Genomic DNA, 24,961 nt, shown 5'->3' with positions numbered 1-24,961 from the left:
TCACTCCTCTAAATCAACAACCCCTCTTTGAAATGTAGTGTGTGGTGTGCAGAGTAGACAAGAGATACTATCAAATAGTCAATCAGAGCGCGTATTTAAACTAAACAGAGCATGTTTGATACTGAGGGTGATAAGAGATGCGATTAAACTTAGGAGACTAGTTTAAACTAAAAATTGTTTTACTTATTGATCGATTTTGAAGTGTGGAGTGTAAGAGTAAGAATAATAATGTTGATTTATTTATTGATTGATTGTTTATTGTTTAGTGGTTTTATGTGTTTATGCTAAATCATATGATTGATTATAGCTTTTATGTGGAGGTGATGTTTGTTACTACTGTTGTTGGATCAGCCGCTGACTGACTGTACGGTCAGAATAGAGTAAGAGTGAAAGAGGAGGAGAAACGAGAGCTGCAATCAACCTGGTGTGTGTGAGAGAGTGTGTGTGTTTTATCTTGTGATTAGCTATTAGATAAATTTGGTTGTGGTGTTTTTGTTTTTATTGTTCATCAAAAAAATAAGATTTATTAAAAAGGACTGTATAATGTGAAAATAGGTATATCACAAACACATCATTCGAATGATTTTTAAATCAATCAAATCAAATCAAATTAAATCAAACCAATCAATCATTTCACCCTTTTTTTTTGAAATTGTTGATCATCATCAAAAACAACTCTTGCTTTATCATTTTGTGGCTATTGGACGACCAACCATTGGAAATCAACAAACAAAACATCAAGTTAAAAAAACCTATATTTCTGATTGTATGGTTTGATCCACATTTTGCACCTACCTCGATGCATCAAACCAATATTAACTTTAGTTTTATTTGAAGTTTCACACAACACGCAAACACACCTAACAACATTAACATTTTTTATATCAGTATCACGATCATTATCAAAATCAACTAAACACTACTTGCTCTACATTATTACTTTAAAATAACCAATCATATTGTTAGTTTTTGATAAATCTGAAGTCACACTAACACGACCACCACTTACCACTAAATAATCAAAACACCACTTTTTTTGCAAAGTTTATTCTTTTTTCAGAATTGTTAAAACAAAGATAATCTTTGAGTTGTTCATTCTCATCAATTAAATCAAAATTTAATAGAAAAATGATAAAATTTCTATTCTACTACTTTTTTATTGTCAACATCACCATCATTATTAGATAATAAAACACATCAATCACCACTACCACCAACAACACCAACATATATTTGATGTTTCATTATGTAATACCCATTTATCACATTTTTATAACTTGTTAAAACAATAAAATTTTGATTGGTTATTGGTTATTTTAATTTAAAAGTTAATTTATTTTTTTTTAAATCAGTAAATATTTTATTAAATCACCCGAAATCGATCGAACATTCGATTTATTTGACTTCCAATATAAAATAATTATTACTAGTAATATATATTATTATTGGAAATAGACAAGACTTTAATCATTATCAATACAAGATGTGGTTTAAATTTGATATATATGTATGTATGTTTTTCATTTCTTCTGAAACCAATGGTTATCCAATAAAATTTAAATATTATTGTAAATCCCAATGATTTTTGATCTTTCATTAGCTATTTGTGTGTGGTTTCTTTCATAAAGTATATAATATATATATACTTACTCGATACTAGTCAGTGGTTAGAATACCATGGTATGACCTTGCACAGTTGCCGTCTCATTGTTATTGATAATCCATTAGTCATTAGAATTTTATATTTTTGGGTGTGTTGTTTACTCTATTTCTAAAGTTGGTTAAAAATAATATTAGTTGAGTGGTTTGTTGAACATTCACTAAAAACACAAAAATATTCAAAAAATTAATACAACCTGATCAAGATTTGCTTCTTCTCTTTAATACAAAAATACAATACAATATTTACAATAATAGAAATGAAATTATTGACCCATTCATTTTTCAAAAATTAAAAGATTAAATAGAATTAATTTTAATTTATCAATAATGATCATTCTTAAAAAAATAAATTAAATCAAATTATCAACTCAATTTATTATTATCTATATGTATAAAATAAACATATAAAAATGGAAAACAGATATTTTATAATAATGATATTTTATATATGGTGTATGTACATTAAAGTGTCGTGTGTGTTTGTGGGTGTGAACAATTGTTGTTGTTGTTTGTTTTAAATTAAAATTCGAATGGGGGGTATTTTTCTTCTAGACAAGTGACATACATCCACTTTTATCAGTGAGAAGATAGTGTGTGTGTGAGTGTTTGTTTTTTAAATATGGATGGTTTGTCTCAATCCATATTTATATAATTAATTAAATTAGTGGGAATTATTTCCGATAAGTATTTACTTAATTTTTAAATATAATTTTTATAAAAATATTGTTAACAAAATCAATGAACTAAATTTTATTATTTTCAAACTACAAATATTTTAAAATTATATATCATCAACTAAATAAACTTTAAAAGTTATACACTACTCCAACAATAATAAAGAATGGCAGTTCCACAACATAGAGTCCCTTATTTTGCTAGATATACAAAGGTATGTTTGTATGGTTTTTATATTGTTTGTTTTGTTATTGTTATTATTTGTTTAATTAATAATGTTTGTCGGTTAGTATGTTAGTTGATTGGTTGATTGGTTAGTTGGTTGATTAGATGTATGGTGTTGTTGTTATTGTTGTATCTTATCTGTGAGATAGAAACAAGGAAGTGTATACTAGTATTTAAACATTGAGAAATTGTGGAAATCAGTATTCTAAAGAATTTCAATTATTGTTCAAAATGTTTTATAGTTTGTTGTTTCGAAATTAAATAATATTCAAAGGACATACTTATTATTTCAATACTGAACAATGTTTTTTAAAAAAATTATTTATCTATTAAAATTTTGATGAATTCAAAAAATCTTTTAGATTATTAACCAACTTTCTCTACTTTTTTTTTCTTAAATTTCTTTTACTTTCAAATTTATGTGTATGGTTACATTTAAACGTGAAAATAATTGTAGGATCTTGGTACAGCAGACCCAAAATCTGAAATCACATTTACTATTGTACTTAAACTCAGAAATGAAGAGTGGTTAAAGAAACAAGTAAATATTTTTGATTATAAATATTAAATCTTTTACAATCATACTAATAATTCATTATTTTTATTTAAATTTACTTTACTAGTTGCAAGAAACTAGTGATCCAAAGTCTGAGAGATATGGAAAGCATTTGGACAAAAATGAAGTCGAAGGAATGACCAAACCATCACAAGAGCACTTTGATAGAGTTGCCGATTTCTTGGGTTCCAAGGGTATCCAATGTACTAGAGAAGGCGAAGGATTAAAGGTTTGTTATTTTTATTAATTAAAAGGTTTTAATTTTTCTGTGTTTTGTTTCTAATTTTAATTTATTATATCAATTTCTTATAGATCAGAACATCCATTGATAAAACAGAGGAGTTGTTCCATACACAAATCCATAAGTTTGCCCAACCAGAGGGTAAAATTGATGATACTATCTTCAAGAGAGAAGGTTCATTCAAGATTCCAACAGAAATTGCAGATTGTGTAGATTTAGTAGTTGGATTTTAAACTTCAATATATATATATTTTTTAGAATATTAAAAACATTAATTATTTATATTTTTATATATTCTGTATTGTTCTAATCTTTTTATTTTACAAATCTCAAAAACCAAAATTTATATAAAAAATTTCAATATCCTTTTTACTCCTCTTATTATCTTGTTTTATTTAAATTACCTGAGTTAATCCAATAAAGTTAATTCTTTCATTTTAAAATTAGGATTTTTATCCAACCAAAAAATTAAATCTTAATTAGTGTCTTTAAAAAAATCCTTATTCTAGTTTATTTATTGAATAAACAAAAAAATAAAATTAAAAATCCTTATTTTTTTAAAAAGGAAAATTTAGAGAATATGAATACATGTCGATCAGATGTGTTCGATTGAATAGCTATCGTAGTCAAGCCAATTGCCACCACCACCAACGTTTTGATCTTGTTGTTGTAGTTTGTCATAGGTAGTGCTGTAGAATCTGTGGCCGTGTGACTTTAAGCGATACACCAGCTCCCTATATGTCTCTATTTTCGGAACGCCATCCTCCAGAATCAAAAATATATCCAGTTGCGTAGATGAGGTTTGATGTTTGGTTGTCACTCTGATATTAGTGTCATCGGTAACTGGTGCACTGAATGGCACTTTGATGTAAACTGTCGGTTGTTCTTTAGTGGTTTCATCGATACATTCATAATGATTTCCTCTTTATTCATCAGATTCTCTTTTACCCACACATTTATTTCATTTTCTTTTGGAAAGCTACCACTTAAAAAGACATCTATGTATTCCAGTAGGTTTTTCAGCAAACAAACCAATGAGTTTTCATTTTATTGCAATTTAAACTCTAGATTCAATTTATAGGAAAGGTTCGATAAAGAGAATATCGAACAATTTGCAGATATTCTTTGTCATACCGCTTTGAAGCTACATGCTTATTCCATTATCATTTATTTACAAATAACAGTTGTGGTGAAAACTCAATCAAAGTGTATCTTACACTTATCAGATTAGGATACCGGCATTGTATCGATTTGAAAAGCAATAACAGATCATCATTGGAAGTGAATCACATGAAATTCATTTTCAAGGTACAGATCTTTTAAACTTTTAAATAGTTTAAGAGACCTTAATCAGATCTTAAACGACATTGAAACATGAAGTTCATTTAATCTATTATTAAGATTTCTGTTATTATTCATAAAATGAAAGTTAATATGTATATTTTCTTAAAGATATCAAAATCTTAAAAACGAGAGATGAATATGGATATGGGAAAGGTCGAAAAAAAAAAATCATATACAAAAAGCAGGAATTCTTTAAAATTTAAAATAGTGATCCTTTTTAAATTCAGTTAGTTTAACCTTTTACACAACACAAATCAAATCATGCTTTTCAAAAATGGAAAATCTATCACATTTATTACTTTTAAAAATAGTAAATTATTTATCAGATGATATCGATAGAATTTGTCTAAGTTTAATCTGTAAAAGATTCTACCAAGAAAGAGAAAGTTATCTTTGTTTAAGTACAAACCAAGGCTATGGTGAACCCGGTATCGATAACTTTCATTTACAATCATATAAATCAGTTTATAATCAATCATTACTGAATATCAAGAAGAATTATCACTTACATATTATCAATAGTTATTTATTGGATCGTTTTCAAACTCATACTCATTTCTATTTAAACATAGGTAAGTTATTACTAATAGTTAAAGTAGTTTTTATATATTGACATTAGAATCAAATCGAATCTAATCTAAACTAAATTCTTTAAAAAAAAAACAAGATGATATATTGAAAATAGATAAATTGGATAGCGATGTAACAAAGGTGACATTTCATATCGATCAATTAGATTCAAATGTTGAATACCTTTACAAATTGTTGGTGGATTCCAATGTGACGATAATAGTTGATTGTATCACAGTGCAATATGGATTACCTCGAAACCTCAAGGTGCTTAAGTTTAAAAATGTTTTTAGCGAACAGTTGAAACCTGGATGTTTTCCACCGACGTTGGAAGAGCTGACCTTAAACAACGAATACGACCACCCAATACAGCCAAATGTGTTCCCCAGCTCTCTCACGAATCTTAGTTTGGGATTCGAATACTGTAGGCCATTGGGAGTGGGTGTACTGAATGAAGGTCTAACAAGATTGACACTTGGTCCAAACTATGGCGAGCAATTCGTACCGGGCGTACTTCCTTCGACTCTTCAACACCTGTTATTAATAAGTAACTATCGCGAAGAGTTTGTAGATGGTTCACTACCACCCAATCTTTTAACTCTGCGGTTTATCAGTTATAATAACGCCGGCGATACTCTCACGGGTAGCATGGTATTACCATCAACCCTGACCTCACTAAAATTCGTTCCAATGGCTTGCATTCCTCACTTGTCACAACTACCCAACTTGAAGTTATTGATTCTCGATGAAATATCTAGAGGTGAAGAAGAAGAACTACCTTTACTCAACCTAAAAGATATTCCAACAACGCTGACCAAGTTAAGTTTATTTTCGACTTACAGGTTGCAATCAGCAGTATCTCCATTGTTGAAGCGACTTAATCTTGGTGAATGTATATTCGATGTCGATGAATTATTCCCAGAGAATTCGACCTATCATTTCGATAGGCTATCAATCCAAAAGGCACCAGAGAAATCATTGATTCGTCCGAATCTTACATTCAAATCGATGAACCTACTTTGTTCGTACGAGCTAAACAACATGTTACCAGAGTGCATTGAATCACTGAATTTCGGTGGATACTACAGAAAGGAGATCCATTGTCCACTTCCAAGCGGTATAAAGCACATTCGTCTTTCACACTGCGATACACTCAAATGTGACATTCCCCAGGGTGTTGAATCATTGGACATTGGAGGTCATCTCACCAATGGTGGTAAAATTCCCGTTGTTGTACCAGATTCAGTGACATCAATTATAGCAGACTGTTTACCAGAGGATGACGCTATAGCTTCTTTACCAAAGAGTATCACCAACATTTACATCAGAGCAAATACAGACGAACAACCAAACAGTCGTGATTGTCATATTAGGAAACTAAACGATCAATATTACTTGATGGTTGGTCAACCATACCAATTTGGTTTCATTGCAACAATCTTCCACGAATCAATGTTTCTTCATAAAATTTTAAGTAAATTTAACAAACAAACAAATATAATTTATAAATAAACACAACATAACGAGTGAAAATGTACCCACGTGACAAAAAAAACAAAATTTTTACCTAAGTTAATTTTGATATCTATACTTTATTCAAAATTTCATATAGTATCTATAGTTACTTTGATAAAAATGAATACCTTGGAAATTGGACAGCCATCAACAGCGGCAATTCAGTCGAGAAAATCAACTCATATTACTTTGGATATGAACATAGCTATTCAACTGGTGATGACGGTTTAATTCAAAATAATTACCAATCGTCGCGTGCCTGTTTGAATCTCGAACACTTTGCAGATATCGTGTGCCATAAAGCTTTAAGATTACAAGCCGACTCCATAATCCTTTTTTATACCAATCAAAAAGGCAAAGACTACCAATTAACATTACTAGATGAAGATACCGATAGCTTCGACACACACAAACTTATTGATATCATCAAACTAGGTGATAAACATTTAATTAATGATTATGAACAACATTGGAAGAGAGGAAAACAACATATGTTTTAAACACAACTCATTTCTTAGAATTGACAGAAGTTCAAAATTTTGTTATTTTTTGCATTTGTGTCATTATTTAATTTTGTTATTTTTTGCATTTGTGTCATAATTTAATTCTTTTGCAATAAATTTTTAATGACTTTTTCTATTATATTAATTATAAAAATATTGAGGAGGTGTTGTCCGTCTAAGGACAATAGAGTGGCCGCCAAGGCAATGCTAGTACCAATCAAACAATATCAATAAAATACACCAGCCAACATATAGGAATAGTCAATTATATTTAATTTAAAATAACTAAATAAGTAATAGTTTAAATTAAATTAAAATCTGTTGTATCTAAATTAAGTTATTCAACATTCAGTCGTCAAGCTTCTCAATAATCAATACATTGAGTTTAACGCGACGTAAAAGAATTCATTCAATGATTATTCGATCATTCAGATTATTCAATTATTCAAGATATAAAAATTTATTAAAATTAAGAGATAAGAAAAGATATTAAATAAAAATTTAAAAATAGATTATATAAAAGATTATTAGAACATTATTTTATACTAGTATTGATTATTAATTAAATAAGAAAAATGACAGATCCAATTGATCAAACAAATGAAATAACCACAACAACCACAACAACTAACGATCTAATCTCATTAAATTATTGAATATTTGATCAAAAAAATCTTTTCTGTTGCTTTAATGGATAATTTTTTACTATCAGGTTGACCTGGAACAATGGTAGAGGAGATCGGGAGCTTAGAAGCGGCCAGGCTGGATTTGAACAAATAAGTTGAGAGTGGATCTGGGCGAGCGCTGGTAGGAGTGACATCCGGAAATAAAGTGGGGGTTGATTGATTTTGATCATCGTTATTATTATTTTCTAGATCTCTTATTCTGAGATCATTTGTAGTAGTTGTTGGATCCGTAGATGCCGTTGAATTACTAGTTGTTGTGGTTGTTGTTGTTGTTGTTGTATCTGATGATTGTGCATTTGGATCTGCCATCTCTCATGTGTTTTAAAATTAACAATAATATAAAATAATGTTTCTAATTATATATTTTTATATAATTTAAATTTAACTTTTATTTATTATTTAATTTTAATATCTTTTATCGATACTATGAGTTCGATTTGACTTCAAATCAAATAATTTTTCATTGATAAGATCTTTATTTGAAATAATAATATCATTTTTATTTTTATTAAAAATTTTAAAGAATTTATTATTGAAATATACAGCTACGTTAAGAGTACCTCCGTCTCCGTAGACCATAACATTGTTTGACTTTAGAAAATCGCTTCTGAGAGGCAACTGCCTGTTGACACTGGGCTACTGCAGTGTCCACGTTGTAAACAACCGTACCGTCTTTTCCAACGGCCGTCAGTAGCACCGCCACGGAGACCATCTTCATAGTTAACGTTGGAAAGAGCGGCATCATCATTCTGGAAAGTAAGTGTCGAAGATTGTACACCATTCCCTAAATGGTAGCTTAAGCGGCAATTCTTTTGTTAATTTAGAGTTCACTATTAAAACAATTGATAATATAAATATTAAATATAAAAACAAATTTTACATAATTGATACTTACTCAGAATTCTTAATTTTAGGTGTAGATTTTCTAAAGTCAAACAATGTTATGGTCTACGGAGACGGAGGTACTCTTAACGTAGCTGTATATTTCAATAATAAATTCTTTAAAATTTTTAATAAAAATAAAAATGATATTATTATTTCAAATAAAGATCTTATCAATGAAAAATTATTTTATTTGAAGTCAAATCGAACTCATAGTATCGATAAAAACATTAATATCATTCAAAAACATATGTTCGAAAAAAAATTAAAAATCTACATGAATTAAAAGATATTGAAAAGTGAATTGTCAAACATAATGATGGGGTATAAGTAAAAACGAGAATAAAAATGAAAATAAAATTGGAAATGAAAATAATTTTTTTCCACAATATTGCTTAGGTTAACATTAATGAATTATACGATGATGTTTCAAAAGATGTCCAAGTTGACGATAATAAGGATAAAGATAAGTTGGTGATACCTCTCTCTAAAATGAAAAGAAAGTTGTCGATATTTTACAGAAAATGTTTCCAAATGTGTTTATACCATTTGATGATTTACCACCGTCTCGGGGTAAAGATTACGATATCGTAATCTTTCTCAGTCACGCAGACTACCTTTTTGAAAAATTTCAAAAAACGTGGTAAAAATGTCATGTTTTTTTTAATTAAATCATCGACTTCAATTTTTTTTATTAACTCCCAATTGAAAATATTGATGACTGAAAAGGATATGACAATTAAATTAAAAACAGAAGTACCTAAAGCTAAGTTATATCCTGTTCCTATTGCTCATTTGGATGAGTTAAAGAAACAAATTAATGATAGATTACAGAAGGGATGGATCAGAAGATCTAGATCTCCTTTTGGTAGTCCGTCATAAAGTTATTATTAATACAGACCATAAAAATATTAAATTCCTTCGCGAACAGTATGCTATCGGTATCAATTCAAGAATTAACCGTTGGTTGCAGTTTATCGAGTTATTTGATCCTACATTGCATTACATTAAAGGTGAAACTAATGTTGTACCAGACGGATTATCTCGATACACTGTTGGTGTTAATGTAAACACTCTTAGAGTTTCGTATGATAACGACTTGTTAGATGATATCCGATACGGTTATGATTTAGAATCTAAAATGATAGAGAATAACGAAATTAAATTATAAAAGTTATACAATAGTTAAAAGATTATTTTTATTGATGGTATTAAATATATAAATGGTAAAATAATCGTTCCCAATGTTAAACATATTGTCAACTCCATATTGAGCTTGTATCATAGCTCCACCACCTCGGCACATGCCAATGCTTTCACTATGACAGAATTGATATCCAGCTAGTACGTTTGGGATACAATGAAAGCAGACATAACCAAGTATTGCAATAGATGTATTGTGTGTTGTAGATGTAACGATTATTACCACAAGAGAAGAGGTTTGCTAAAGCCTTTACCTGTAATGAGTGACAAGTTTGTTGCTATATCATGTGACTTTATAACCAATTTAAAAGAAGTTGAAGACGACAATGGAAATGTATATAATCAAATTTGGGTAATTGTCGATCGTTTCTCTAAATATGTCACATTGATTCCGACTCATAATACCTATAAATCTGAAGATTTGTATAATTTATTTATGTCAAATTATGTTAAATATTTTTGTGTACCGCGTGAAATTACTAGTGATAGAGATAGTAAACTTACATCAAAAGTTTGGCGTACTTTCGCCGACAAGATGAAGGTGAAGTTAAATTTCACTTCCGCTGACCATCAACAAGCAAACGGTCAAGCTGAGATTGTTATTAGAGCTATTAAAAATACTTTAAGAAAGTTATTATTAGACGATAAGATTAACGATTTAGATAAGAATTGGTACGAACATTTATAATGAAAGAATGATTGAAATCCATACATTTTAGAGATGAAAATTATCAAAATTATTTAATTTATTTCTATCAAAAACAAATATAAACAGAGGCTCAATATATAAATTGATGCTTAAAATGAAATGTTAATATTAGTTTTCACAAGCTCTACCCCAAACAATAATCCAAATTAAATGCTTTTTAATTCAAAAAAAAAGTTGAGGGGTGTAGCATTTCCCTCATTTAATTTTTAACATGGTGATTGATCAATTAAAAATGAGACGATTACCAACTTCACCTTTTATTATCGAAGTATTGACCGACACTTTACAAGTAAATAGTTTCATTGATAATATAGTCAGTGGTACATTCCATGTCAATGTGAAAACTCGTGAATGGTTCAGATCAGAAGAAATTCCTTTGATAGTATTGTTGAAAATAGATCAATTCACCAAATCAGAAATAATATTCAATCATTCATTGAAATTCGATAATGGTAAAATGCAGAAAATAATCGTACCATTCACAGCACCAGTTAACGATGACACTGTGATTCGTGTGAGAATAAGTCGATATTCTTCATATTGTGAGCAAGATATGGGACTCTACATCAAAGATGATGGTCAACCACAATTGGAAACTGACTACGATCGAGTGAAACGATGGGAACTACTTGGTGGTAGTATCTATCGATACTCGGATAAGAATGATTGCTACGGCCATTGGACAGGTATCGACAGCTATTCAGTGGAGAATCTGACCAGATTTTACTTTGAACATGGCTCACCTTCAACAAGAGATTACGGAAGTAAATTATATGAATTCAATTCATCGGGTGTCCATTTCAGTCTCGGACTCTTTGCAGATATCGTGTGTGATCATGCTTTGAGATTACAAGCCGATTACATTATCCTTTATTATACTGATCAATATGGTGGCAGCGATCACAAACTCAGAGTACTTGCTAACGATACCGATGATTTCGACACACACAAACTGATAGATTTAATCCAATTAGGATACAGACATTGGATAGATTTGGAATGTAATTATGAAACAAAAACAACGATTATGAAAAAGATAAAAACGTCATATATTTTAAACACAACTAGATATTCAGTCAACACACCCAAGCTATAGAAACTGGTCTTTAATAAATTGATAATAAAAAACTAAAGTTTAACATTTTTTTTAAAGATTTTTTTAAATTAATCATAAAGTTTGTGAAAGTTGATTGATCATTTTAAAAATGACACCTACACCTTACAGAATATCAGTATTGACCGACACTTTTCAAGTAAATAGCTTCATTGATAATATAGTCAGTGGTACATTCAATATCGATGTCAATGCAAAAGTTGATGAATCTTCAAATTTGGAAGAACAACTTTATTTTAAAATGTGGATTAGAAAAGATCAGTTGACAAAAGAAGAACATACCGTTATTAATTTAGAGTTGAAATTTAATGATGATGAAATATTGCAGACCAATGTACCGTTAACGGCACCAGTCACCAATGACACTGTGATTCGTGTGAGAATAGGTCGATCACAGTCCTTCGCGCCAACATGTACTGCTCCAACTGACTTTCAGCAGGATTACGGTTTATCTCTACCAGGGGCATATGGTGGTCTGCCAACGCTTGAACTTCGAAGTGAATATCGAGATAAACCATTAAAAGCAGGCTATCTGCTCTATCATTACTCCGATGAGGAGACAACGTTTTATAGTCGTGACTTGTGGGCTGCCATCGATAGCTATTCGATCCATGGTCTTGTCCGTCATTCCACTGGTGGTGGTTCTCGGTGTTCTCACATTGAAAACAATAGTAAGATCTCCTTTGAATATCAATCATGGTACAACTATAAATATCAACCAACACTAGAAGAGTTTGCATATATCGTGTGTAATCATGCTTTCAACCTACACACCGACTCCATTATCATATATTTCAATGAAGATGGTTATATTACAGATCACCCAATCAAAGTTTGTAATGATCAGATTTCAAACTTTGATAATACACATGAACTGATAGATTTCCTAAGATTAGGATATCGGCATCATCATCAAGATAAAGACAAATCATTAACAAAACACTGTAAATATATTTTAAATGTTAGAAGATATTCAATCAACACCTCTTACAAATCTCTCAATGCATTCAGTAATGTACAAGAAACCCATGTCAAGCAAAGAGAGGTTGCTTGGTCATTACGAGACATGTATTTACTTGGTACCAAGGAATCGATCGAGTGCAGAAATCATTGATTCGTCCGAATCTTAAATTCAAATCGATGAATCTACTTTGTTCGTACGAGCTAAATAACATGTTTTGATATCCAATAGTTGTGACATATATCATTTTTTTTTTATTTTTATGTTATCTCTCATTTTAATTTTAAATTTTTATATTAATGATTTAAAGTATTAATACTTCACGAATTCATTTAAACTTTAAATATAACAAAGATTAATAGAAATAGAAAAGATTAGTTGATCTTTTAAATATGATACCTTTTAGTATATCAGTATTGATAGACACTTTACAAGTAAATAGTTTCATCGATAATATAGTCAGTGGTACATTCGATGTCAAAGTTAAAGTTCATGAATTCTGCTGATCCGAATCATTTCATTTGAGTGTATTTGTTGAAAATAGATCAATTCAACAAAGAAGAAATGATTTTAGATCAGTCATTGAGATTCGATAAGAATGAATACTCTGGAAAATGGCCTGCCATCAACAGCTATTCAGTCGAGAATCTAACCAGATTTTACTTTGGTCTTAGCTATAGCAATTCAACTGGAGATGATGGAAGCACTATGTATCATTTCAATTGTAATCTAAATTTGATGAAATCCATCAGCTTGTTTGCGTCGAAACCAGCAATATCTTTAGTAAGTACTTACTTTTAGTTTGTTATCGCTGCCATTTTGATCGGTATAATAAAGTGTAATGTAATCGGCTTGTAATCTCAAAACTTGATAAAAGACAATATCTGCAAAATGTTCGAGATTCAAAACGATACGTTTTGAACATCGGATAGATTTGGAATATAATAATGAAACAATCATGGAAGACGCTAAAATTACTTATATTATAAACACAAAAAGATATTCAGTCAACACTCCTCTTAGGTACAGGTGTTTTAATATTTAATTTATTGAATTGTAAAAAGATTAAATCAAAAATAAAGATAGATTTGATAATAAGAATCTAATCATCTCCATTAATTGATTTTTTTTTTAAAATGAGGGAGAAAGAAATTTTTTTTCTTCTTTTCTGAAGTATTCCCTCATTTAATTTTTAATATTATTTAAGAATGGTGTTTAAACAATGTTATAATAGATTGATTAATTAAAAATGACACCACCAACTTCACCTTTTAATATGAAAGTATTGACCGACACTTTACAAGTAAATAGTTTCATTGATAATATAGTCAGTGGTACATTCGATGTCAATGTGAAAATTCATGAATGGTTCAGATCAGAAGAATTTCCTTTGAGTGTATTGTTGAAAATAGATCAATTCACCAAATCAGAAATAATATTCAATCATTCATTGAAATTCGATAATGGTCAAATGCAGAAAATAATCGTACCATTCACAGCACCAGTTAACGATGACACTGTGATTCGTGTGAGAATAAGTCGATATTCTTCATATTGTGAGCAAGATATGGGACTCTACATCAAACATGATGGTCAACCACAATTGGAAACTGACTACGATCGAATGAAACGATTGGAACCACTTGGTGGTAGTATCTATCGATACTCGGATAAGAATGTATACTACGGCCATTGGACAGCGATCAACAGCTATTCAGTGGAGAATCTGACCAGATTTTACTTTGGTCATGGTTCTAGCTCTTCAACAAGAGATGACGGAAGTAAATTATATGGATTCAATTCATCGGGTGTCCATTTGAATCTCGAACATTTTGCAGATATCGTGTGTCATCATGCTTTGAGATTACAATCCGATTACATTATCCTTTACTATACTGATCAAAATGGTGGCAGCGATCACAAACTCACAGTACTAGCTAACGATACCGATGATTTCGACACACACAAACTGATAGATTTAATCCAATTAGGATATAAACATTGGATAGATTTGGAATGTAATTATGAAACAAAAACAACGATTATGAAAAAGATAAAAACGTCATATATTTTAAACACAACTAGATTTTCAGTCAACACACCCCATAGCTATGAAAACAGGTCTTAATAAGTAATTTAGTTTATTGATAATAAAAAACTAAAGTTTAACATTTTTTTTTTAAAGATTTTTTTAAATTAATCATAAAGTTTGTGAAAGTTGATTGATCATTTTAAAAATGACACCTACACCTTACAGAATATCAGTATTGACCGACACTTTTCAAGTAAATAGCTTCATTGATAATATAGTCAGTGGTACATTCAATATCGATGTCAATGCAAAAGTTGATGAATCATCATCATTAAATTTCAACTCTAAATTAATAACGGTATGTTCTTCTTTTGTCACTGATCTTTTCTAATCCAATATTCAAATAAAGTTGTTATCCAAATTTGAATATCGAGATAAACCATTAAAAGCAGGCTATCTGCTCTATCATTACTCCGATGAGGAGACAACGTTTTATAGTCGTGACATGTGGACTGCCATCGATAGCTACTCAATCCATGGTCTTGTCCATCATTTCACTGGTGGTGGTTCTCGGTGTTCTCACATTGAAAACAATAGTAAGATCTCCTTTGAATATCAATCATGGTACAACTATAAATATCAACCAACACTAGAAGAGTTTATAGATATCGTGTGTAATCATGATTTCAACCTACACGCCGACTCCATTATTATATATTTCAATGAAGATGGTTATATTACAGATCACCCAATCAAAGTTTGTAATGATCAGATTTCAAACTTTGAAAATACACATGAACTGATAGATCCCTAAGATTAAGATATCGGCATCATCATCAAGATAAAGACAAATCATTAACAAAACACTGCAAATATATTTTAAATGTTAGAAGATATTCAATCAACACCTCTTACAAATCTCTCAATGCATTCAGTAATGTGTGGTAAATTAATTAATAAATAAAACAAATCAATCGAGATTATATTTAATCTAGCTACTAATAATAAAACTAAAACTAAAGAAGATTAATATATAAGTAAAGTTGACTCTATAATTTAATGAAATAATAACTAATTAATTGATTTTAAAAAGATCAACAATCATGATAATCATCGAACAAAACAACAATAAAGATAGATTTGTTTATAAGAATCTAATCATCACCATTTATTGCTATCTTTAGGTGTCTTTTTGATTTTAACCCACAATAAAAAAAAACAAAAAATTGTGAAAATTGTTGTTTTTGGGTAATCATTAACAATTGGGTGTTTTATTTGTTTGATTGTTTTTTTTGTGATTAAGTTTTTTTTTTGATAAACAAAAAATAAATTAACAACAACTACAACTTTTAAATTACTATCAATCATTTCATTTCGTTCACCATCATCAAAAGTGATAATTAAATTCGTCATTGAGAAAGATTTATAAAACTAAAAAAAACCAAATTATCAAGCAAGAAACAAAACAGAAATATAATTATATAGTATACATTATATTAAAATCGTAATTCAGTCGTGTTGTTATTTTTATTTTTATTAATAGATGTGAAAAAGCATCGACCAACTAAATAAATTAATAACCAAACTATAACTACAGCAAACAACAACAACAACAACAACCAATTTATATAAATTTAAAATATAAAAACCAACAAAAGTAAATCAGTTTAGGTTAATAATCTGACTAAAAAAAAAAAAAAAAAAAAATTAAACTAAACTTTTAATTATAAATATAAATAGTTTTCTATTGTTTAGTTTCATACTTTTTATTTTATTTTATTATATATATATATATTTATAACTAGAAAATATCTGTGCCAATCAAAACAATCTTAATTTGGCTTAACTATTTTGGTTAATTAATTACATCATTATTATTTTTGCAAAAAAAATTGTAAAATTTTAATTTTTTTTAATTTTTGTTTTTTTTGTGTAGGACGAAAACAAAGCGACATCACAAACAAAGACGGCGCGAATATTTGTCATTTTTTAAACACTTTTTATTTTTTCGATATCATTATCATATAAATTTATCAAAGTTTATATATTGTTTCATTTTCATTTTCATTGTTAGAAAAACATACATAGCAAGATCTTACAACTTCTTGTTATTTCACGATATTACTCAACTTATAACAATACAAAACTCTAATACTAGTATCAATACATAATCTTTTTTTTTTTTTTTTAATCTTTAATGTTTCAACAACCAAAATTGGTCGTATTATTTTCATATATCTATATTTTTCATTACGATAGATAGATAAATTATAAACATAGATAAAACACAATATAATATCAATCAAACATAATATAAATATATAAAAGTTATAAAATAAAGAATGTCATTCAAATTAACTTGGGGACCATTTGACGAATCTTTCTACGAGACAATAAAGAAAGGTTTAAATCAAACATTGAACTCTGGTCCACCCATTCCAAACATTGTAGATAAACTATTAGTTCACGAATTCTGTTTAGGTGATAAAGTATGTACAATTATTGAAACTTTACAACACAAACAAAACAAAAACAAAAACAATGAAATTAACAAACAAATTAACAAACAAACAAACAACAAACAATCATCATTTTAGCCACCAGCATTAGAATTACTACAGGTTGCAGATGCATCAAAAGAGAAATTCAAATTTATATTCCACGTTTCCTATCAGGGCAACGGTTTGTTGGAGTTGAGAACACGAGTGCAAGCGAATCCTGTGTTTCTCGGTACATCTATCACACCGTCGCGAACCGAACGCAAACTGTTGCGACACATGAATATGGGCTCGGCAATGAATCCGCATATCATGCCACTCTCCATCGTTATCACCGACATCGTTTTCGACGGAGAACTCGAGTTTTCATTCATCAACAACAAGTCGATCCAGGCGTTCTTTGCCACCGATCCACTGCGACAAGTCAACATCAAGACGTCGTTCGATGAATTCCCGGCCGCTGCCAATTTCGTCAAGAAACTGGTGGAGGAGCAACTCCGAAATTTCATCATGAAAGACTTCCCACAGATTGTCGGTGCCATTACGGTGCCGTCGCCAGCATCACCGTCGCCACCATCGCCACCACAGCAATCGATCAATTCGATATCGATTAACAACGCATTTTTCAGTCAACACAACAGCAACAGTAGTAACATAGCATCATCGATATCACCACAATCTTTTCTAAACAATATTCCGCTGGCATCGGCATCGTCATCGGCATCCAATTCATTAAATTCATCACCATCCAATTCATCACCATTTCTAAACAGTAACAATAGTAGTAGTAGTCGACTTGATAGTAGTTCAAGTTTTTTTAATTTACCAGATGAGAATCAACAAATTCATCATCATCATCATCAACATATTCAACACCAACAATCAAACAAACAACAACAACAAAAATCGCTAAAGAAAAAGTCACAGCAACATGGTCTGTTGTTCAATGAAAAACAAAAGCATCATCCATCCTCAGTCACTAAAGAAAGTCAGAGAATGGAATTGTAATTAATTAATAATAATTTAAAATATATTTTAACTATAAATAATATCAATAAATATATATCTTTTTTTATTTTATTTTAAGAAATAAATAAAAGAATAATGATGACGATATTTTTTCAATAACTTTTAAACCAAATATTAATTAATTATAAATATTTTTGGTTTTCGTAATACCTTTTGCAAATAAAAACGGTGACGCACGCACTTTCATCCCTGTATTGGATCACAACATTTTTCTCGGAGTTACAACGAAAATTTTTATTTTTCATAATATTATTCAATGAGGGCGGAATTAGGATTTGGACAACCAGATTGAAATAAACAAAAAAGACATAAATATCTAAAACCAAATATATGGTGATCGAATGATTATTATTAAACAAAAAAAAAAAAAAGAAAAAGAAAAAAGAAAAAGAAAACATAAATGATTTGTTTAGATATGTTGTGAAGTGGTGAGTGTAAAAGAGCCAGCACTGCTAATCATCTTTGCTTGCAAATGTGTCAAAAAAAAAAAAATAAAAATTAATTAATTTAAATTAAAAAATTAATATCTTTTGGAAAAAGTAATCAAAAAAAAAAAAAAAAAAACTGAAAAAAACTGAAAAATGAAATTTTGTAAAAAAAAGTGACAGTTTATTTATATTATTTTCAGTCGATTTATCATTCCCCTCAACTTACATTTACTTACATATCTCACTTACTTACCTGTTTCTTCACATATTCATATTCATATTTATTTAAACTTTTTTTTGTAATATTAATTAATTATTTTTAATTATATCTATATATATATATTAATACTATTTTTAAATGTTGCTGTTGTTGTTGTTTTAATTAAAAATTTAGATTGATTTTATTTCTTTACTTTTTTTATCATTTTATTATTTTTATTGAAACATTTCACTTAAATAATTATATATTATTGTTATCCATTTAAAAACAAATTATATTATTACCGTTTATAAATAAATATAGATACATAGATATACAGATAGATAACAATGTTACATCCTATCATTGTTTCTTTTTCAACCTTTTTCTGTTTGGCGTTTGCATCGTGGTGCGTGGGAGAAGGTGGTGAAATTCTAGGGAAGAAATACGATGCATCTATTATAGGTGGTTTGATCATTGCCTGGTTAAATACTGGTATGTCAATATTGAAAACATATATCCTGGTTAAAATCAGAATCATATTAACATGTTATAAACACAATCAATCAATCAATCAATTCTAAAATATCATTATTATTATTATCAATCACTATTTTTAGCACCAGAAGCAATATTCTTTTTAACAGCGTTATCAAGTAGTAATGTTAGATTTGCAGTTGGTGCGGTCAGTGGAAGTTCTATTGTAGTATGTACTATTGCGCTTGGATTTTGTATTTGGATTGGCTCAAAGAATAGAAAGGGTGGATTGATTCAGTTGCAACCACCCGTCAAACGACAATGTTTGATATTACTGATTTCACTGGTGATTCCACTGTCGTTGGCGGTCGTTGGATACAATATGATTTTCGGATTTGCAGGTGTTGGATTCTACTTGTTGTTCGTGGTCAACTCGCTCTTTAACAGGCTGCCAGACGTCGAGAAGGAAGACGACCTCGAGGCGGCCGACGAGGATAAGGCGGAGGACGAGCATGACGAACCTGTCTCCAAGGGTGTAATGATGTTGGTGATCGGTGGTGCACTGATCTGCTTCTTTAGCAAGCCATTCATTGGATCGATCGTTGAGCTGGCATCGACATTCAACGTCAACCCAATCCTGCTGGCATTCTTCTTGGCGCCGATCGCCAGTGAGATGCCAGAGATTCTCGAGAGTATCTCACTGTCGCGCAAAGGCAATTCACAATCGATCAACATCGCCTATTCCAATCTGATAGGTGGAACTATTTCAAAAACAACATTATTGATGGGTGTAAGTAGTCTGTCTATATATATATATATATATATACAATGTTAATGTTTAGATTGGATTTAGTTACTTATTCAAATATTTGTTTGTTTATAGATATTTTCATTTTATGGATCGATCAATCAATTTGAATGGGAATCACCTACTTATTCATTATGTTTAGCATTGGTTATTATTTGTTCGATGTTGGCAGGTGCCATCGGATACTTTTTCAACAAACTACAACAGTATCATGGTGGTCTACTCTTTGGTGTATTTGTAATCACTGGAATCATTCAATACTATTACAATGTCAATGTAGATCCAATAACGGAATAATATAGTTAGTTTTATATAGTAGTAATCAAGCAATAGGTTTGAAAACAACAACAAACAACAAACAATAAACAAAGCAAAACAAAACAAAAAAAACGAAACAAATTTATGTTGAATTACAAAATTTGGCAAAGTTTTGTTATGTTTATTTATTTTAATTAAACAATCAGCAATCAACAATCAATAATGAGAATATAATAATAAACTATTGTGTGTGCTAATCATTCAAATTATCATATTGTAAAAAAAAACAATTCAGTATTACAACAACAACAAAGTTGAAATATTTTTTATTAAATGTATAATTTAGATGATGATTTCAACAATTAGTAATTTACATACTTTGAATGATGTATTTTAATAACTTTGTAAGCTACCACGGTAAATGGTTGATACACTGTTCATTTAAATGTGATTCTGAAGGAATATATAATAAGATTATAGGTAATATCGTAAAAGAAATCGTCGAAATTGCATTCTGGTCAGAATTTTTTTTTTGATTATGAAGATCATTAAAACACAAAAATATTTATATTCAGCTAAAATGCGTTCAACCGAAGAAATCATTAAGCATAATATTAAGTACAGCCAAAAGAGTACCTGCTCGTTATATATGCTTGAAGAAAGATATAAAACAATAAAAAGAAAATCAAAATCAAAAACAGTAAGCTATTATATACATTTATATTCTTTTGCTTTTTATAATTAATCACGTGTATAGTGACAGACATATTATTATTGCACATCAAATCAATCAATCAATTATCAGATCTATTATTAGTAGTAGATTAATCTAACACGATTTTCTAAAATGAATCAACAACAATTGTTAGCCAAGGTGTGAGAATTGTCATTCAGGTTCAGGCAAACGAAGTAAGCACTCAATACCATGCACAAGTAGACAATGTATCAATTGGTTCAACTGTCCAAGCCATCATCCTAGTCATATTCCACAAATTGCAAGAGCAATAAAGGAGATTGAACGCACTGCAACTACCCAACAAGACACAGATAACGAGACAGACAGCGAGATAGAAGAACAACCTCTCATTGAAGAACAACAACAACATCATGTTGTGCACAATCTTAACAATACCAATAATCAAATAGTAAGAGGTCTTCAATCATCACCACCACCACCGGCAGACGATGATCTTCATGTGACAGAAATTTTAGAAACAATACCACCGCTTGATAATGTAAATGTCGATCAACAAGATAATAATAATAATAATAATAAGGAAGAGAGATCAGTTACCATATCATTAGATCTGAGGCAAAATGAACGACAACCAATCAAATTAAAAGACATAAAAGAAGCACTTAAGAGGAAGATCGAAGAAATTGACTACCACATCCTGGAGCATAAAATTCCGGAAATGGATTATCAACTGTATGAGTTGGCAAAACATTGCTTTAAAAAACAATCTCAATAAGTATCGAACTTCCCAAACCTTTTTTTTTTTTTTATATATTATTTTTTTTTTTAAAATATATTAAACACAATATAATATTTCGTTATGAGTTTAACAAAATTTTTAATATAATTATAAAGTAGAATTAAGGCGACTATTTTAAATTAAAAAAAAAAAAAAAAAAGTTACTATATATGAGAAACCCTTCTATAAGATTTAGTAGGAAGAGATTATAACTTTAACAATTAAAGAAAAACTCATTAATATTGAACAAAATGCGCACTACTGAAGAAATTATCCAACATAATCTCAATGAACTAAAAAGGCATTCCTGTCCATTGTTTTAATAAATTAAGAGAAGTAGGTTAAAAATGTCACATATATAATATTTTTCAAATTATCAGGTCTAATAATTTATTATCCGATATAAAAAAAACATAGCCTAATCTGAATATTGTCACTCAGGTATAGGTAAACGAAGTAGTCACCCAGAAATATGAAAAAATATTCAATGTATCAATTGGTTCAATTATCCTAGCCATCATCCTAGTCATATTCCAGAAATTGCAAGAGCAATAGAGGAAATGAAAAGTACTACCAAAGGTACTACTTAAGGCACTCCAAAGGAAAAGTTAAGAACAACACAGCTATCGTTTTAGAAGAAAGACATAGTTTTGGAGAAATTGTTCACACTCACCCACCAACAGCTAACAACTATATAATATAATGAAAGATGACAGTCATCTTATAAACAATGTCAATAATAATAATCAAATCATAAGAAATCCTCAATTACCACCACAACCACCGCCACCACCACCAGCCGATAATCATGTGAAAGAACATTTAGAAACAGTAACACCACCGATTGGTCATGTCGATATAGAAATTTTAGAAACAATACCACCGCTTGATAATGTAAATGTCGATCAACTAGATAATAATAACAATAATAATAAGGAAGAGATCAGTTACCATATCATTAGACGTGAGTCAATTTGAACAACCGATCAAATTAAAGGACATCATAGAAGCACTTAAGAGGAAGATCGAAGAAATTGATTACCACATCCTGGAGCATAAGATTCCGGAAATGGATTATCAAGTTTATGAGATGGCAAAGAAATGCTTTAAAAAAATAATAAAACATTTCAGAACTGAACTTCCCAAACTCTAATAAATTAATTATGATTAATAAATAAACAAGAAACTTAAATGTTTTTAAAACAACTAATTATTAAATAATGTTTTTTATTATTTAAAAAAAAAAAACCAATAAAAACTTTAAAGGTTTGAAAATAAAAAATAAAGAAAAGATAGATAGTTGTTTCGTGTATGTTTTTAATAGTATTATTGCCCAGCCCATTTGAATAAACAAAAAAAAGAGGTTTTTAAAATAATGCAATCGATTTTTAAAAATAAAAATAACGGTTGATTTTCAATGAATTCAAATTTGGAAATAATTTGAATTCATTGTTTTTAAAAGATCACCCACCACACATTAAAAAGATGATTCAAAAAATCAAACAGTTTTTTTTTTAGTTTTTGACGTGCCCAATCAATGAGAATCATTGAAAAAACCATCAACAAAAAATAAAAGTTAAATATCTTTTTTTTATTTTTATTTAAATAAATATTTTTTTGTTTTTATTGATCAAGCATTTCAAGACAACCTAACACACCTTTATTCTCTACCACACAACAAACTAACAAAAACTACAATTGGGGTGTTGCTTCATTCATTCATATTTTTTTATTATAAAAATATTTTTTTGAAAACAGTTCAAAGTAATAAAGGTGTGTAGTAATCTATAATTATCATATTAATTTTCAATCATCATTTTTCATTTGCTTAGTTAACTACTTATTGTATTTTATTATATTTATTTAATTGGCAACAAATAATTATTATTACCAATCAAAATAAATATTACTAATTAATTAAATAACAAAAAGAAAAATCTAATTTATTATTTTATTTTATATCGAAAAAAGTAATTAATTAATTAAAAAAGAAAAACTCATACTTAATAGTGATACAACTTCACTTCACACACTCACTCTCTTCAACCACCCCACAACTCACTTCGCACACACACATTTAAAACCACCAACCATAAATCACTCAAGTAAAACATTAATTAAAGGAGTGAGTGGTTGGTATATATTTCAATTGATATTTTTTTTCACTTTAATTTTGCCGCCACCAATCAATCAACCCAACCCATTTTAGATAAATATTTACTTTTATAAGATAGATTTCACTTTCTACTATTACTTGATGATAGATGAATTCAGATTACAGTGATTGATTTGAATTGAATTGATATCCTCTAATAATTTGTTTTTCTTTGTTTTGCCAATTTAGTTTAGTTGTTTGTTTCTTATTAATTTTTGTTTGTTTTTTCTTGTATTTCCCATTATTTTATTAACCAAACCAAATGTTAACTTAGTTACTAATAATCTACTACTCTACCATATATATATAGTATATATTATTATAGGTTAATTAATTAAACTATAACAATAATAATAATCAAAACAGAACAGTTATATTTAAAAAAACTAGTTTACATATTTCAGATCAAATTAGTTTAACTTCAAAAAGAAAGAAAACAACAAAACAAAAAAAAAAAAAGATAGTATTATTTTGTATATTTTTTTAAACAAGTCACAATCTATCTTTCTTTACTATAGTAATATTTCGAATATTTATTTATTTACATAAACTTCATATATTTGTATTATTATTATTCTTTATTTAAAATATTTATTTTGAATATTCAAATCAAATCAAATTAAATCTATTTATATCATATCGATCAGATCTACAAGTTTGTTTGATCAAAAAAAAAAAACAAAAAAAAAACCTTTAACCAAAAAAAAGTTATTTTTAAATATATTTTTTTAAGATCAAAAAAAGTTTTGATAAGAT

General features: G+C 29.0%; 12 protein-coding genes across 12 annotated transcripts; 10 read left to right on the top strand and 2 right to left on the bottom strand.

The window, feature by feature from the left end:
• Positions 1-2,503: 2,503 nt before the first annotated feature.
• Positions 2,504-7,288, top strand: PPL_00776 (uncharacterized protein; the record flags this gene model as incomplete). The annotated part of the gene is made up of 9 exons (XM_020571796.1): positions 2,504-2,551; positions 3,020-3,103; positions 3,186-3,347; positions 3,431-3,500; positions 3,925-4,031; positions 4,441-4,567; positions 5,015-5,275; positions 5,389-6,747; positions 6,846-7,288. The coding sequence occupies 9 exons, from the start codon at positions 2,504-2,506 to the stop codon at positions 7,286-7,288; spliced, it is 2,661 nt and encodes an 886-aa protein (XP_020438319.1).
• A 101-nt stretch (positions 7,289-7,389) lies between these two features.
• On the bottom strand, positions 7,390-8,286 carry PPL_00775 (uncharacterized protein; the record flags this gene model as incomplete). Its single annotated transcript, XM_020571795.1, has 2 exons — positions 7,390-7,424; positions 7,998-8,286. The coding sequence occupies 2 exons, from the start codon at positions 8,284-8,286 to the stop codon at positions 7,390-7,392; spliced, it is 324 nt and encodes a 107-aa protein (XP_020438318.1).
• Positions 8,287-8,570: 284 nt separating this feature from the next.
• Positions 8,571-9,515, bottom strand: PPL_00774 (uncharacterized protein; the record flags this gene model as incomplete). The annotated part of the gene is made up of 3 exons (XM_020571794.1): positions 8,571-8,761; positions 9,280-9,346; positions 9,444-9,515. 3 exons carry the CDS (start codon positions 9,513-9,515, stop codon positions 8,571-8,573), a joined length of 330 nt encoding a protein of 109 aa, XP_020438317.1.
• Positions 9,516-9,679: 164 nt separating this feature from the next.
• PPL_00773 (uncharacterized protein) lies at positions 9,680-10,030 on the top strand (the record flags this gene model as incomplete). Its single annotated transcript, XM_020571793.1, has 1 exon — positions 9,680-10,030. One exon carries the CDS (start codon positions 9,680-9,682, stop codon positions 10,028-10,030), a length of 351 nt encoding a protein of 116 aa, XP_020438316.1.
• Positions 10,031-10,219: 189 nt separating this feature from the next.
• Positions 10,220-10,750, top strand: PPL_00772 (integrase catalytic domain-containing protein; the record flags this gene model as incomplete). Its single annotated transcript, XM_020571792.1, has 1 exon — positions 10,220-10,750. One exon carries the CDS (start codon positions 10,220-10,222, stop codon positions 10,748-10,750), a length of 531 nt encoding a protein of 176 aa, XP_020438315.1.
• A 253-nt stretch (positions 10,751-11,003) lies between these two features.
• On the top strand, positions 11,004-11,867 carry PPL_00771 (uncharacterized protein; the record flags this gene model as incomplete). Its single annotated transcript, XM_020571791.1, has 1 exon — positions 11,004-11,867. One exon carries the CDS (start codon positions 11,004-11,006, stop codon positions 11,865-11,867), a length of 864 nt encoding a protein of 287 aa, XP_020438314.1.
• A 109-nt stretch (positions 11,868-11,976) lies between these two features.
• PPL_00770 (uncharacterized protein) lies at positions 11,977-13,352 on the top strand (the record flags this gene model as incomplete). The annotated part of the gene is made up of 2 exons (XM_020571790.1): positions 11,977-12,953; positions 13,253-13,352. 2 exons carry the CDS (start codon positions 11,977-11,979, stop codon positions 13,350-13,352), a joined length of 1,077 nt encoding a protein of 358 aa, XP_020438313.1.
• A 743-nt stretch (positions 13,353-14,095) lies between these two features.
• On the top strand, positions 14,096-14,974 carry PPL_00769 (uncharacterized protein; the record flags this gene model as incomplete). Its single annotated transcript, XM_020571789.1, has 1 exon — positions 14,096-14,974. The coding sequence occupies one exon, from the start codon at positions 14,096-14,098 to the stop codon at positions 14,972-14,974; it is 879 nt and encodes a 292-aa protein (XP_020438312.1).
• Positions 14,975-15,083: 109 nt separating this feature from the next.
• On the top strand, positions 15,084-15,692 carry PPL_00768 (uncharacterized protein; the record flags this gene model as incomplete). Its single annotated transcript, XM_020571788.1, has 2 exons — positions 15,084-15,236; positions 15,288-15,692. The coding sequence occupies 2 exons, from the start codon at positions 15,084-15,086 to the stop codon at positions 15,690-15,692; spliced, it is 558 nt and encodes a 185-aa protein (XP_020438311.1).
• A 69-nt stretch (positions 15,693-15,761) lies between these two features.
• Positions 15,762-16,446, top strand: PPL_00767 (uncharacterized protein; the record flags this gene model as incomplete). The annotated part of the gene is made up of 3 exons (XM_020571787.1): positions 15,762-15,822; positions 16,364-16,382; positions 16,422-16,446. 3 exons carry the CDS (start codon positions 15,762-15,764, stop codon positions 16,444-16,446), a joined length of 105 nt encoding a protein of 34 aa, XP_020438310.1.
• Positions 16,447-17,220: 774 nt separating this feature from the next.
• On the top strand, positions 17,221-22,395 carry PPL_00766 (uncharacterized protein; the record flags this gene model as incomplete). Its single annotated transcript, XM_020571786.1, has 9 exons — positions 17,221-17,367; positions 17,476-18,380; positions 19,357-19,400; positions 19,498-19,527; positions 19,653-20,299; positions 20,393-20,593; positions 20,922-20,963; positions 21,445-22,004; positions 22,383-22,395. 9 exons carry the CDS (start codon positions 17,221-17,223, stop codon positions 22,393-22,395), a joined length of 2,589 nt encoding a protein of 862 aa, XP_020438309.1.
• A 357-nt stretch (positions 22,396-22,752) lies between these two features.
• On the top strand, positions 22,753-24,543 carry PPL_00765 (uncharacterized protein; the record flags this gene model as incomplete). The annotated part of the gene is made up of 3 exons (XM_020571785.1): positions 22,753-23,014; positions 23,338-23,359; positions 24,531-24,543. 3 exons carry the CDS (start codon positions 22,753-22,755, stop codon positions 24,541-24,543), a joined length of 297 nt encoding a protein of 98 aa, XP_020438308.1.
• Positions 24,544-24,961: the final 418 nt, after the last annotated feature.

This window comes from Heterostelium album, assembly GCF_000004825.1.
Source record: "Heterostelium album PN500 unplaced genomic scaffold PPL_scaffold1, whole genome shotgun sequence".
Taxonomy (NCBI): Eukaryota; Evosea; class Eumycetozoa; order Acytosteliales; family Acytosteliaceae; genus Heterostelium; species Heterostelium album.
Note: the sequence above shows the minus strand (reverse complement) of the source record. Positions and strands in the feature narration are given on the sequence as shown.